The 15,000-nt window shown below is 39.1% G+C and overlaps 4 protein-coding genes across 4 annotated transcripts in view; 1 reads left to right on the plus strand and 3 right to left on the minus strand.

Moving 5' to 3' along the window:
• The window catches only part of LOC125026823, a 3,098-nt gene extending 2,728 nt beyond the window's left edge, over positions 1-370 (plus strand). Inside the window, exon 5 of the mRNA XM_047615424.1 lies at positions 1-370. This exon is cut by the window's left edge and continues 5 nt beyond it. Within this exon, the coding sequence (XP_047471380.1) occupies positions 1-152 (152 nt within the window). The 3' untranslated portion in view covers positions 153-370.
• Positions 371-5,452: 5,082 nt separating this feature from the next.
• On the minus strand, positions 5,453-6,964 carry LOC125026821. Its single transcript, XM_047615422.1, has 5 exons — positions 6,725-6,964; positions 6,484-6,540; positions 6,079-6,253; positions 5,845-5,947; positions 5,453-5,754 (listed from the first exon to the last, which is right to left on the minus strand). Exons 1-5 carry the CDS (start codon positions 6,935-6,937, stop codon positions 5,601-5,603), a joined length of 702 nt encoding a protein of 233 aa, XP_047471378.1. The 5' UTR covers positions 6,938-6,964; the 3' UTR covers positions 5,453-5,600.
• A 1,729-nt stretch (positions 6,965-8,693) lies between these two features.
• LOC125026958 lies at positions 8,694-11,932 on the minus strand. Its single transcript, XM_047615564.1, has 7 exons — positions 11,867-11,932; positions 10,486-10,641; positions 9,981-10,193; positions 9,740-9,796; positions 9,335-9,509; positions 9,101-9,203; positions 8,694-9,007 (listed from the first exon to the last, which is right to left on the minus strand). Exons 1-7 carry the CDS (start codon positions 11,930-11,932, stop codon positions 8,854-8,856), a joined length of 924 nt encoding a protein of 307 aa, XP_047471520.1. The 3' UTR covers positions 8,694-8,853.
• A 363-nt stretch (positions 11,933-12,295) lies between these two features.
• Positions 12,296-15,000, minus strand: part of LOC125026959 — a 3,225-nt gene continuing 520 nt past the window's right edge. The window contains exons 3-8 of the mRNA XM_047615565.1: positions 14,069-14,224; positions 13,583-13,777; positions 13,342-13,398; positions 12,937-13,111; positions 12,703-12,805; positions 12,296-12,609 (exon numbers count right to left, since the gene is read on the minus strand). Coding sequence (XP_047471521.1) covers positions 12,456-12,609; positions 12,703-12,805; positions 12,937-13,111; positions 13,342-13,398; positions 13,583-13,777; positions 14,069-14,224 — 840 coding nt within the window. The 3' untranslated portion in view covers positions 12,296-12,455. The remainder of the gene's footprint in view (positions 12,610-12,702; positions 12,806-12,936; positions 13,112-13,341; positions 13,399-13,582; positions 13,778-14,068; positions 14,225-15,000) is intronic.

Here is a 15,000-nt window from a genome sequence, read left to right on the forward strand (position 1 = left end):
GCCACCCACAACCAGACAACCGCGAGGATGGGGGAGAGAACTGCCTGGCTGTCCTCAACAACTTCTACGACGACGGCGTCAAGTGGCACGATGTCGGCTGCCACCACGAGAAGCCCATCATCTGTGAACGCCAAGGACGCGTCTACGGGTAAAGGGAGAGGATTGAACACGACTCTCCTCTTTCGTTCGCGTCTATAGGTGAACGAAGGGGATCGAACACTTCTCTCTCGTTCCTTAAGACTTATTTTTCGGAAGATTTAGATGAGATGGATCTCTATGAATTGATGATAGAATGGCCGATGAAGAGGATGGGATTTTCGATTTGCGCGCGTAATTGGAATGAGAGAAAATAAAATCACATATCACCTTATGGATTTTTCTTTTTATCTTTTGTCCTAGATAATGAAAAACTCACTTTCACCACATTTGCAAGCCATTAATGATAATACACTTAATAGATTCACATGCCAAAATTTAATACGTAAAACAATGCTTCATGTAATACATGAGGAATCTTATTGCGATAGATGGAGACGTAGCACCTAACAAATTGTCTAATCGATCGTAAGAGATGTGGATAGATATAGAATATATGTACAGGTATATATATAGATAGATATGAACACACACACACACACATATATACATATATATATATATATATATATATATAGATAGATAGATATGAACACACACACACACACATATATACATATATATACATATATATGAACATATATATATATATATATATATATACATATACATATATATGAACACATATATATATACATATATATGAACATATATATACATATATATGAACATATATATATACATATATATGAACATATATATATATATATATATATGAACATATATATATACATATATATATATATATATATATATATATATATATATATATATATATATATATAAGCAACACTGAAAAAGTCACAAAATACACATTTTTGCATAATGATAAAGGGAACACGCAAGCATCTTCAAAAAACGGTCATGAAATTTTCTACAGAACCCAAAGACGAATAATGAAACGGTAATCATTCAATCAGAAATACCACTTAGTTTTAACCATCTGCTTCAAGTGCCAATAAAAAAAAAAAAAAAAAAAAAAAAAAAAAAAAAAAATGGTTATTGTCATGGATCAGTGATACCAATATAAATATAAATAAATATATATATACATAAATATACATATATAAATACATATATACACACACACACATATATATACATATATATATATATATCAAGAACAGACGGAAATTTGAATAAATATAATCTGAATATCAGGTAAACCACACAAGAGAAGAAGACAAAAGATGGTGCGCTTTCTGCCAAGGTTAAAAATATATATATATACACAAGATGAAAAAAGGTATGCAAAAGTTTTAGATAGATAGATAGATGTAAAAGTCTATAGACAGATGTAAATTGATACAGATAAATGGATATATAGATAGATATGAATGTTATGTAGAAAGATAACTGATAATTAAAGCTAGGAGTATGATTTAGATATCCGATAAAGACATATATTTTACACATAGATACTAATTATATTAATATCAAAGATGTTATACACAGATATAAGGAAAACATGGTATAATATACATTACATAAATATCAAAGATTTAGATGACAAAATATCAAGGAGCTAGATTATATACATAGATAATAATCATATACACATTACATATAAAGATTTTATGTATATAACCTTATACATATCCAAATAACGAATAAGAAAGATATAAATTATAATTCTACTCTAAAACAGCAGGAATTTCTCTAATCATGTTTGCCATTCTCTTAACAAGAATATGGTTAAAAAATGAAAACTGTAATATTATTGTGACTAAGTCATACTCAACAAAAAAACTAAGAACATATGAACACAAACACAGTGACGTTTCCTCACACGGAATTGGTGTAAATACCTGTACATGTATCAAGAACACTGCTGACCGCATTGTGGTTCATCAGTGTATCACAAGTGTTGGGATACGATAAAAATTTCAATTCCAGCTCTTTTTAATGTGATTTTTTTATCGAGGGACGAGTTTTACGGAATCATTAATAGACTACTAGCACTGCCATTTGTTGTTCATTACAGGAATAGATATACAATAAGAAAATCCATTACGCAGATGAATGTGCCTCATAAAATAAGATATCCTCCTTTGGAAAAGCTTCAAAAATAACATCAAGCTCCAGCGAATTCACAATCACAAATCCTACATGCCCTAAGGAACAATGAAGAGCTAACTGACTTCTTTACATACAACGGGTGATTCGTTGAAGGGAATAAGCGGTTGTGAGTTGGTTTGCGGTAAACCGAAAATTTAGGCGAGCCATTTACACAATAAAAGAACCTCGGAAAAGAAAGGTAATTGACCTGAATCTTCCTTCTTCTTCTATAAAATTGATATTACGAACGAGGTTGTTAAGTCGCATGAGGAATTCGTGAAGCGTTCGAAACGTTGCGATTTCTTTGGATTTCTTATTGTGGCTGTTTTACTTTACACTAATAACATATTTTTTTCTTTTTCTTTAAAATCTTTGAGGGAATTTATTCATAGATGCAAGGGGGGAGTGGAGGGAAGGACACAATCCTAGAGGTGGCGTGCTAGTAAAAGGGTTAAGAAACACTACTCGAAAACAACAGTTAGTCTCGACATCACACCACGTTTAAACACATAACACGTACTCGTGAAAACCACATTTGTTGTTCTGTGGTGTCCTATTTGTGTAGATTGTATATTATGAATGTTATGATATAGAGGGAATATTGGGAATGTCGTGATATGATGTGAAAATTATGTGTTATAGATTGTGAATGTAATGGTATAGTATGAATATTGTAAATGCTATGGTCAGTGTGATTATTGTGGATAGTGTAATGTGATATAGTGTGAATGTTTTGTCATAGTATGAATCGTTATATTTATTACAATTATCTTATGTAGCTTCATCGCATGCAATAAACTTGTCATGATCAGTATTAATACGTTACAGACGTGGTATTAAGAGTCATTTTGGAAAATTTCTTCGGGTAATCTTAGGGAAACTATCATTTACTGGTTTGGAAATTTTCGCACAAGTACAATGCAGTTCCTCCGAAAAGTATCACACACGTGGGTGCACATACACACTGAGACATACATACACAATGTCAGACGTACACACAGATACAGAACACACACACACACACACACACACAATATGGATGACTAAGTAAACACGCACATACACGTGTGCTTCATTTATTAATCTTTCCTTTAAATTTAGCAAATCACTTAGTATACTGATATCAGGTGAAGCTAGACTGAAGTTATGTTATTTTGGATTAAGTCAGCCTTGGTTAGAGCGGCTTCTGACAATCCTAAGGCAGGGAGAGTGAGAGTATCTTCTTGGCTTGGGAAGGATAATGTTGCATAGGAAATTTCATTCATGACACTGATGGCTGGAGAGAGAGAGGAAAAAAAACAGTTTTCTGACAAGAATTCTCGGCAGGTCATCAGAAAGAAAAGAGTATCACATGAAAATATATACGTAAAAGAAACCATGTTTAAAGTTTACTGAGGTAGAGTGTAAGAAAATAATGATACTTGTTAATTTGCGTCGAAAGCGAATGCTAAATTTGTTGGTAAGACAACGAAAACTGGGTATACTTCTGTATTTTTTTAAACTGTTTACATTTGACATTCGCTTCACGATGGATTGGCTCCGTCTATTCGTTAAGCATTATTGAGGTGATAATTTCGTTTTTTATGTAAGTTACCCATAGAGTTTACAACAGTTTTCTTAATGTTACAGAAAACGAGTTTTAGCAGGGGGGGGCACAACTAATAAATTTTATGCACTCCACTCTTCAACTGGTAACATATTATGGTATCAAAAACGGAAGCTGTTTTTTTGTACATTTCTAGTGCTTTCAATATTCATCAGAACTCATTTCGAAGGTGATCAGACGAACTAAATAAATTCAGTCGGCCTTTAACTACAACACCAACAATCACTCGCGACCCCGTTACCAAACCGACAAATCCTCGACCGTCGATGCGAACTGTTCCATTTATACACACACACACACACACACACACACACACACACACACACACACACACATATATATATATATATATATATATATATATATATATATATATATATATATGCACATAGATAGATAGGTAGAAAGATAGATAAGATAGACTGATATATTTTATTTTAATGCCAAGCGATCCTTATTTATACAAGAGTAACAACACAATATTGATTGAAGACATGTCTTCACAGTATTTCCTTAACTTGAGTAGTGAAAAAATTGGCCCATAATGTCTTTCCCCAAAGACTTTGTAAAATACTATATTATTTATAACAAAAGATACTTCCTACAAAAATACTCTAACGGAATCAAAGAGAGAGAGAGAGAGAGAGAGAGAGAGAGAAAGGGAGAGAGAGAGAGAGAGATATAGAGGGGGGGGGGGAGAGAGAGAGAGAGGAGAGAGCGAGAGAGAGAGAGAACGAAAAGAAAAGGGAAGAAAGGTTAGTATGGATGAACTATAGTAGAATGATATGTAACCGCACCTGATTAGCAAAATGTATTATTTTCCCAAAGTATTGACTTGCAAAGAATAATTTTTCCTCTCTTTTTCTCTGTGTAATCTTCGTTGGTTCACTCGAATAAACTTGGAATGTCGCTTAGTGTTTTCTTTTTTCTTTTAATCCAATATCACACACACACACACATACATACACTTACTCACACATTCCTGGTCCACAAACGGCAATGATAAAGCGGATAACTATCTAACACATCATTGAGGAAGTGGAAAGTGTTGTTTGTTTATAATGAATTATGCTGGCTGGGTATAGTGACGGTAAGATTATCCTGTAAATTGCAGACATGTTTAGAAATAACCTTAAACAAAGAACTTAAAAAAATATATCTAGGTAGAGCCGGATTCAGACCCGTTTATGCCCTAAAAATAAGCCAGAATCGACCCCTTCAGCCCTTTCAATGGCTCCCCTTCACCCTTTCTAATAGCGTCCCTTCTGCTCTTCTAATGCTGCCCTCTCGACACTTCTACTGCTGATCAGGCATTGGAACTGAGGTCTGTTGGCTCTCGGGGCCTCCCCCTTTGTCGTTCTTTATATTGAAAAGTAACTTCTTGGTCAAAATCAGGGAAACAAAAGTGCTGCCCTTTTAGTGGCGCCCTTTTAACCTTCTAACTTCTGGGGTTCTACTGCTGCCCCTCCCACACACGCAAGAAAACACAAATACAAACCAACATCTACAGCTGTTTCATCAGGGACTGGAGCTGAGGTGTGTCGGCTCTGGTGCCTCACCCTCTGTACTCATGTTCTTTATATTGAATAGTAACTTCTTGATCAAAATCAGGGAAACAAAATTGCTGCTATAGTTGGTCAGGAAATTTATGTGTAAAAGATCTTCATCTATATAATTAGGCATAAATACAGTGTATAATCATTTGCTCTAGATCATATGGACGTGATCATGCTACATGAAGGCATTGTGCATGTGCTCCTGCATGCATGTGTATTTGTGTTCATCCGTGAACTGGGACTTTGCGCTCGCAGATGATGGCCTTGTCGTGGTGGCAGGCGATGTCGTGCCACTTGACGCCGTCGTCGTAGAAGTCGTTGAGAACCCCCAGGCAGTGCTCGTTCCCCTCTCGGTTGTCTGGTTGTGGTCGATGATTCCTGGTGATCACATTGGTAAGAGTTAGATTTTTCAGCAGAGTTTAGTCTCTGGGTGTGTCTGAGTAAAAGGGAAAGCCAGGAGGCACTTACCCGCCGGTGTGAGACCAGTTCAGACCCACGAATTCTTCACCTGAAGCCCAGGCGAAGCCGTGGTTCTTGATATGACCTGAGGTCCAAATCCATGGTAGGCGATCTAAAAGGAGACAAAAATGCACACATTTAGCAAACTTGCATACTCATACCTTCGTGGACTCGAGTCTCGACCCTTCAAGGTCTGGGTCTGAATCCCACAACACAACAGAGAGGATCAGCTTGAAATGTTACCTTCTATAATCGCTTCCCTAACGAGACTGTCCTCCTGGTGAGTCCCGATGCTGATGCCCTGCCAGCCGGAGCCGAGGTTGGCGCAGTACTGGTTGGCGCGATCCCACGTGTAGGTCTTGCGGCCGTCATGGCGCCACGAGAAGTGGTATTCGCTGTCGCCTTGCCTTTGGTCCACCTGAAGGAGGCCGAACCGCCATTGTTATGAGTAGAAAAGAATGTTTGATGTTAGGAGAGATTTTCCTGAATCGTTATCGAGATTGGGAAATGGAATGATTCTGTTATAGAATACAGCAAAGATTACTTCAAAGGGTTAGATGAAGGACCTGGTCATTACATGCTTATATACTAGTCATTTCAAGGTATGAAAGCAGCCCTGATTGAAGCGTAAAGGGCCTCGACACTCACCGGGACGCCCGAGGAAGCTGTCGGGGGCACTGCAGGTCCACTTTGGCTTCGGTGCACCTGGGATTCAAGTGAAAAGTCTTTGTCATTAGTCTGTTAGATCTGATTTGAGGGGAAGATATTTCGGTAAAGAAATAATCTAACTCGTAATGACAATGAAGCATTTGCTGCTGCATATTACATTTTATCTTTGAATCTTTTCTTTTGACGAAATCTTCCACACTAAAAGGGTCCGAGGACTCACCGGGACCACGGGAGCCGGCCGATGCACCACAGGTCGCACAGGTGCCACGGGTCGCACAGGGCGGTGGACGGCGGCATGTCTGAAGCCATGCCCAACATGAGGGAAGTGCCCATGCCCAACGGGACGGAAACCTCCATGGAAATGCCCGTGTCCGCCAAGGGAGTGATCCCCAGCAGCCACAGCAGCCAAAGCCAACAGCAGTAAGAACTTCATCTGTAAACCAGAAGCAGATACACTTACAGAATGACGTAAATAGTCAATAGTTCGAGCGATAGTCTCTAGTCATACAGAGAATTATCTTACAACTTATTTAGAGTGCATCTGGATAATGTACATTAGATAAGTAATTACGAATTCGTCCTCAACTGTCTTTTCACACTTCACACTCAATTCACAAACCACTACTGATTCCCCAGTCACCATACACCCCTTGTCTACAAAATGCTTTTGTCTAAATGACAAAAGAGTTCAGACGCGTGATCTTCCCCAGCGCCCGGTCGGCTTACCATGCTCAGCGGACGAGCGAATGTGTCGACCGCAAGCAGAGCTGCCCTTTTATATGCAGCTTTTCCTCTTGCCTTTGCCTTGAGGAGGTCACTTGTCTACGTGGATTTTCTCCCGTTTGCCCTTCATTCCTTAGTAGCGAAAGGAACGCGATGGAAAGGGAGAAAAAGGCCTTTAAATACCTTAACTTGATGACTTCCCTTGAATTTTTCATTATTCTCTTTATCAAATGTATCCATATTTTTCTCTTGTATACATGTATATGAATATTTGTATCTGTCTTTATATACATATATATATATATATATATATATGTATATATATGCATATTCACACACATACATACATACTTCCTACGCTGAAATTTTCTCGAATCTGTTCTGATACTCCAATTTCTGGAACTTTTCCCGGTGATTTTCCAGGATTTTCTGTCAATTTCTTCCTACAGAACTACCTGCAAAATTTATTTTCTAAATTCTATGGTAATATATAATTTTTTTTTTTTTTTTTCTTAACTGGAGACTTATTTAATTTTCTGTTGACTGCCCTGACTTGTGATATTTATCTTTTGTTCAACATTTCTCCATATCTGTTTTTCTTTTTTCAAGCAAATTCTTTTTAATTTGATTTTTTTAGCAACTTCTAATGCACTCTCCCTTTCCTTTCTTCTTCCTTCCTTTTACTTCCTCCTTATTTTGTTCCGCTTCTTACTTATAATCCCTATCACTTCTTTTTCCTTCTTTTGATCTCCTTGTTCCTCTTCCTTCTCCCTTTTTTCCTCCTTCTTTCTGATTCTCCTTTAGCCCTTCTAATGGTGCCCTTTCACCCTTTCTAATGGTGCCCCTTCTGCCCTTCTGATGATAATAATAAAGATAATGACAATTTGGGGTTTGCTGCGACAGGCTCTTGTGACTTCAGGCAAATTGTGGCTTGTGTGGTTATTGTGCTTCTAAACTACCCCCTTTGTGCAAGCAATGACCGGTGTTATCACCCACTGGCGGCGCGGGAATCCAACGCAGGTAAGCAAGATTGCTTGGCAAGGACGCTACCACTGCACTAAACAGCACAAGGTGCCCAATTCTGCCTTTCGAATGGTGACCATTCTGCCCTTCTAATGGTGTTCCTTACCCTTCTGATACCGCTCCTTCTGCCCTTCCAATGGTGCCACTTAACCCTTCTAATAGTGCCTCTTCACCCTTATAATGGTGCCCCTTCACCCTTTCCAATGGCGCCCTTTCTACCCTTCTAGTGGCGCCTCTTTAGCCTTCTAATGGGGCCTCTTCTGGGGTTCTACTGCTGTTCCTCCCACACTCGCAGGAAAACACAAACACAAACCAACATCTACAGCTTTTTTATCAGGGACTGGAGCTGAGGTGTGTCGGCTCTGGTGCCTCACCCTCTGTACTCATGTTCTTCATATTGAATAGTAACTTCTTGATCAAAATCAGGGAAACAAAAGGGCTGCTATAGTTGGTCAGGAAATTTATTTGTAAAAGATCTTCATCTATAGTCAAATATAAATAGGAATAAATACAGTGTATAATCATTTGCTCTAGATCATATGGACGTGATCATGCTACATGAAGGCAGTGTGCATGTGCTCCTGTATGCATGTGTATTTGTGTTCATCCGTGAACTTGGACTTTGCGCTCGCAGATGATGGCCTTGTCGTGGTGGCAGGCGATGTCGTGCCACTTGACGCCGTCGTCGTAGAAGTCGTTGAGAACCCCCAGGCAGTGCTCGTTCCCCTCTCGGTTGTCTGGTTGTGGTCGATGATTCCTGGTGATCACATTGGTAAGAGTTAGAAGATTTTTCAGCAGAGTTTAGCCTCTGGGTGTGTCTGAGTAAAAGGAAAAGCCAGGAGGCACTTACCCGCCGGTGTGAGACCAGTTCAGACCCACGAATTCTTCACCTGAAGCCCAGGCGAAGCCGTGGTTCTTGATATGACCTGAGGTCCAAATCCATGGTAGGCGATCTAAAAGGAGACAAAAATGCACACATTTAGTTAACTTGCATACTCATACCTTCGTGGACTCGAGTCTCGACCCTTCAAGGTCTGGGTCTGAATCCCACAACACAACAGAGAGGATCAGCTTAAAATGTTACCTTCTATAATCGCTTCCCTGACGAGACTGTCCTCCTGGTGAGTCCCGATGCTGATGCCCTGCCAGCCGGAGCCGAGGTTGGCGCAGTACTGGTTGGCGCGATCCCACGTGTAGGTCTTGCGGCCGTCATGGCGCCACGAGAAGTGGTATTCGCTGTCGCCCTGCCTTTGGTCCACCTGAATCGGCCGAACCGCCATTATTATGGGTAGATAAAGAATGTTTGATGTTAGGAGAGATTTTCCTGAATCGTTATCGACATTGGGAAATGGAATGATTCTGTTATAGAATACAGCAAAGATTACTTCAAAGGGTTAGATGAAGGACCTGGTCATTACATGCTTATATACTAGTCATTTCAAGGTATGAAAGCAGCCCTGAATACAGCGTAAAGGGCCTCGACACTCACCAGGACGCCCGAGGAAGCTGCCGGGGGCACTGCAGGTCCACTTTGGCTTCGGTGCACCTGGGATTCAAGTGAAAAGTCTTTGTCATTAGTCTGTTAGATCTGATTTGAGGGGAAGATATTTTGGTGAAGAAATAATCTAACTCGTAATGACAATGAAGCATTTGCTGCTGCATATCGCATTTTATCTTTGAATCTTTTCTTTTGACGAAATCTTCCACACTAAAAGGGTCCGAGGACTCACCGGGACCACGGGAGCCGGCCGATGCACCACAGGTCGCACAGGTGCCACGGGTCGCACAGGGCGGTGGACGGCGGCATGTCTGAAGCCATGCCCAACAGAAGGGAAGTGCCCATGCCCAACGGGACGGAAACCTCCATGGAAATGCCCGTGTCCGCCAAGGGAGTGATCCCCAGCAGCCACAGCAGCCAAAGCCAACAGCAGTAAGAACTTCATCTGTAAATCAGAAGCAGATACACTTACAAAATGACGTAAATAGTCAATAGTTAGAGCGATAGTCTGCAGTCACACAGCGAATTTTCTTACAACTTATTTAGAGCGCATCTGGATAATGTACATTTGATAAGTAATTTCTAATTCGTCCTCAACTGTCTTTTCACACTTCGAATCAATTCACAAACCACTATCGATTCCCCAAACACAATACACAACTTGTCTACAAAAAACTTTTGTCTAAATGACAAAAGAGTTCAGACGCGTGATCTTCCCCAGCGCCCGGCCGGCCTACCATGCTCAGCGGACGAGCGAATGTGTCGACCGCAAGCAGAGCCGCCCTTTTATATGCAGCTTTTACTCGTCTTTGCTTTGTGGAGGTCACTCGTCTACGTAGATTTTCTCCCGATTGCCCTTCATTCCGTATCAGTAGAATAGTCTGATCTGATATCTAGGGAAAAGAGAGTGAAGTGCCTTCTCCATACAGAATTCGATGGCCCCATAAATACCGTTTCTTTTTTCCATTACTTTTATGTTTTGTTTTTGTTTTCAACATATGTGCCCTCTCTCTCTACAGTATAAATATATATACACACATATACATATACATATACATATATATACATATATATGAAATGCTTTGACTTGAGGACTTAATTTCTTAATTAAGTGCATATCTCTTCTTTCATAACATATGGATTTGTATAAGTATGTATACGAATATTTATAATCACACACAGACATATATATGTGTGTGTGTGTACACATATGTGTGTGTATATGCATATGTATATCCGTGTATACATACACACATATATATGAGTATGTATGAATATGCATATATATACATACATATATAGATATATATGTATGTATGTATGTGTGTTTATATACATATATATACATATACATGTATAATATCTATCTATCTATCTATATATATGTATATATATATATATATATATATATATATATATATATATGCTGCATATATATGTATGTATATATATATATATATATATATATATATATATATATATATATATGTTGTATAGGTATGTGTGTGTATATATATATATAGATAAATATATATGTGTCTGTGTATACATGTATATATGTATATATATATATATATATGTATATATATGTATATATATATACATATACTGTAGATGTATGTATATATAAATATATATATATAGGTATGTATATATATAGATTGATAAATAGATATTGTGTGTATGTATATATATATATATATATATATATGAAATTTGCGAGGACGTTACAAAGCTTTATTCTTAATGAAACGCTTCGTCGAAGCCTTCCGGAAACTGTCCCGGTGCTTTAGAAATCTTCCTTCTTTTTCGTACGTCTTCTGAAAATTCCTTCCCCGAAACACCCGAAGGAAATCCCGGGATCTTTCTAGAACTTTCCAGAAAGATCCTTCTTGAACCTTTTTTAGAACTTCATTGGAACTTCCCTGGAACTGATAATCCGTTAATCCATTTATTTTTCGACTGATTTACGTAACTCTCTCTTAATGTTGATTTTGACGGATTTTTTTCATTTTTGTTTATTATCTTTCTATGTTCTCTCTTCTCCTTCCCTTCTTTTCTTTTTAATTTCTCCTTCCTTTGTTCCAAGATTGCTAGGCAAGAACGCTATCGCTGCACCAAACAGCACAAGGTGCCCAATTCCCCGTCTAATGCCGCCCCTTCTGCCTTTCCAATGGTGTCCATTCTGCCCTTCTAACGGTGTTCCTTACCCTTCTAATAGCGCCCCTTCTGCCCTTCCATTTGTGCCACTTAACCCTTCTAATAGTGCCTCTTCAAACTTATAATTGTCCCCCTTCACCCTTTCCAATGGCGCCCCTTCTACCCTTCTAGTGGCGCATCTTTAGCCTTCTAATGGGGCCTCTTCTGGGGTTCTACTGCTGTTCCTCCCACACACGCAGGAAAACACAAACACAAACCAACATCTACAGCTTTTTCGTCAGGGACTGGAGCTGAGGTGTGTCGGCTCTGGTGCCTCACCCTCTGTACTCATGTTCTTCATATTGAATAGTAACCTCTTGATCAAAATCAGGGAAACAAAAGTGCTGCTATAGTTGGTCAGGAAATTTATTTGTAAAAGATCTTCATCTATAGTCAAATATAAATAGGAATAAATACAGTGTATAATCATTTGCTCTAGATCATATGGACGTGATCAAGCTACATGAAGGCATTGTGCATGTGCTCCTGTATGCATGTGTATTTGTGTTCATCCGTGAACTTGGACTTTGCGTTCGCAGATGATGGCCTTGTCGTGGTGGCAGGCGATGTCGTGCCACTTGACGCCGTCGTCGTAGAAGTCGTTGAGAACCCCCAGGCAGTGCTCGTTCCCCTCTCGGTTGTCTGGTTGTGGTCGATGATTCCTGGTGATCACATTGGTAAGAGTTAGAAGAGTTTTCAGCAGAGTTTAGCCTCTGGGTGTGTCTGAGTAAAAGGAAAAGGCAGGTGGCACTTACCCGCCGGTGTGAGACCAGTTCAGACCCACGAATTCTTCACCTGAAGCCCAGGCGAAGCCGTGGTTCTTGATATGACCTGAGGTCCAAATCCATGGTAGGCGATCTAAAAGGAGACAAAAATGCACACATTTAGCAAACTTGCATACTCATACCTTCGTGGACTCGAGTCTCGACCCTTCAAGTCCTGGGTCTGAATCCCACAACACAACAGAGAGGATCAGCTTGAAATGTTACCTTCTATAATCGCTTCCCTAACGAGACTGTCCTCCTGGTGAGTCCCGATGCTGATGCCCTGCCAGCCGGAGCCGAGGTTGGCGCAGTACTGGTTGGCGCGATCCCACGTGTAGGTCTTGCGGCCGTCATGGCGCCACGAGAAGTGGTATTCGCTGTCGCCCTGCCTTTGGTCCACCTGAATCGGCCGAGCCGCCATTATTATGGATATATAAAGAATGTTTGATGTTAAGAGAAATTTTCCTGAATCGTTATCGACATTGGGAAATTGAATGATTCTGTTATAGAATACAGCAAAGATTACTTCAAAGGGTTAGATGAAGGACCTGGTCATTACATGCTTATATACTAGTCATTTCAAGGTGTGAAAGCAGCCCTAAATACAGCGTAAAGGGCCTCGACACTCACCGGGACGCCCGAGGAAGCTGCCGGGGGCACTGCAGGTCCACTTTGGCTTCGGTGCACCTGGGATTCAAGTGAAAAGTCTTTGTCATTAGTCTGTTAGATCTGATTTGAGGGAAGATATTTTGGTAAAGAAATAATCTAACTCGTAATGACAATGAAGCATTTGCTGCTGCATATTACATTTTATCTTTGAATCTTTTCTTTTGACGAAATCTTTCCACACTAAAAGGGTCCGAGGACTCACCGGGACCACGGGAGCCGGCCGATGCACCACAGGTCGCACGGGGCGGTGGACGGCGGCATGTCTGAAGCCATGCCCAACAGGAGGGAAGTGCCCATGCCCAACGGGACGGAAACCTCCATGGAAATGCCCGTGTCCGCCAAGGGAGTGATCCCCAGCAGCCACAGCAGCCAAAGCCAACAGCAGTAAGAACTTCATCTGTAAATCAGAAGCAGATACACTTACAGAATGACGTAAATAGTCAATAGTTAGAGCGATAGTCTCCAGTCACACAGCGAATTTTCTTACAACTTATTTAGAGCGCATCTGGATAATGTACATTTGATAAGTAATTTCTAATTCGTCCTCAACTGTCTTTTCACACTTCGAATCAATTCACAAACCACTATCGATTCCCCAAACACAATACACAACTTGTCTACAAAAAACTTCGTCTAAATGACAAAAGAGTTCAGACGCGTGATCTTCCCCAGCGCCCGGCCGGCCTACCATGCTCAGCGGACGAGCGAATGTGTCGACCGCAAGCAGAGCCGCCCTTTTATATGCAGCTTTTACTCGTCTTTGCTTTGTGGAGGTCACTCGTCTACGTAGATTTTCTCCCGTTTGCTCTTCATTCCGTATCAGTAGAATAGTCTGATCTGATATCTAGGGAAAAGAGAGTGAAGTGCCTTCTCCATACAGAATTCGATGGCCCCATAAATACCGTTTCTTTTTTCCATTACTTTTATGCTTTGTTTTTGTTTTCAACATATGTGCCCTCTCTCTCTACAGTATAAATATATATACACACATATACATATACATATACATATATATACATATATATGAAATGCTTTGACTTGAGGACTTAATTTCTTAATTAAGTGCATATTTCTTCTTTCCTAACATATGGATTTGTATAAGTATGTATACGAATATTTATAATCACACACAGACATATATATGTGTGTGTGTGTGTGTGTACACATATGTGTGTGTATATGCATATGTATAACCGTGTATACATACACACATATATATGAGTATGTATGAATATGCATATATATATATATATATATATATATACATACATATATAGATATATATGTATGTATGTATGTGTGTTTATATACATATATATACATATACATGTATAATATCTATCTATCTATCTATATATATGTATATATATATATATATATATATATATATATGCTGCATATATATGTGTGTATATATATATATATATATATATATATATATCTATATATATATGTTGTATAGGTATGTGTGTATATATATTGAGAGAGAAATATATATCTGTCTGTGTATACATGTATATATGTATATATATATGTATATATATGTATATATATATATGTATATATATATACACTGTAGATGTATGTATATATATATATATATATGTATATATAGGTATG

The sequence above is a fragment of the Penaeus chinensis genome, chromosome 7, assembly GCF_019202785.1.
Source record: "Penaeus chinensis breed Huanghai No. 1 chromosome 7, ASM1920278v2, whole genome shotgun sequence".
In the NCBI taxonomy this organism is placed as follows: Eukaryota; Metazoa; Arthropoda; class Malacostraca; order Decapoda; family Penaeidae; genus Penaeus; species Penaeus chinensis.

What these genes read in the sequence shown, in the direction of transcription:
- LOC125026821 (XM_047615422.1), bottom strand. Translation starts at nt 6,937, where the DNA reads ATGAAGTTCTTACTGCTGTTGGCTTTGGCTGCTGTGGCTGCTGGGGAT. An exon ending in GGCCGGCTCCCGTGGTCCCG is followed by an intron (nt 6,541 to 6,724) that starts GTGAGTCCTCGG and finishes CTTGAATCCCAG; the next exon opens with GTGCACCGAAGCCAAAGTGG. An exon ending in CAGCTTCCTCGGGCGTCCCG is followed by an intron (nt 6,254 to 6,483) that starts GTGAGTGTCGAG and finishes GGCCTCCTTCAG; the next exon opens with GTGGACCAAAGGCAAGGCGA.
- LOC125026958 (XM_047615564.1), bottom strand. Translation starts at nt 11,932, where the DNA reads ATGGACACCATTGGAAAGGCAGAAGGGGCGGCATTAGACGGGGAATTG. An exon ending in TCGCTCGTCCGCTGAGCATG is followed by an intron (nt 10,194 to 10,485) that starts GTAGGCCGGCCG and finishes TCTGATTTACAG; the next exon opens with ATGAAGTTCTTACTGCTGTT. An exon ending in AACTGGTCTCACACCGGCGG is followed by an intron (nt 9,008 to 9,100) that starts GTAAGTGCCTCC and finishes TGTGATCACCAG; the next exon opens with GAATCATCGACCACAACCAG.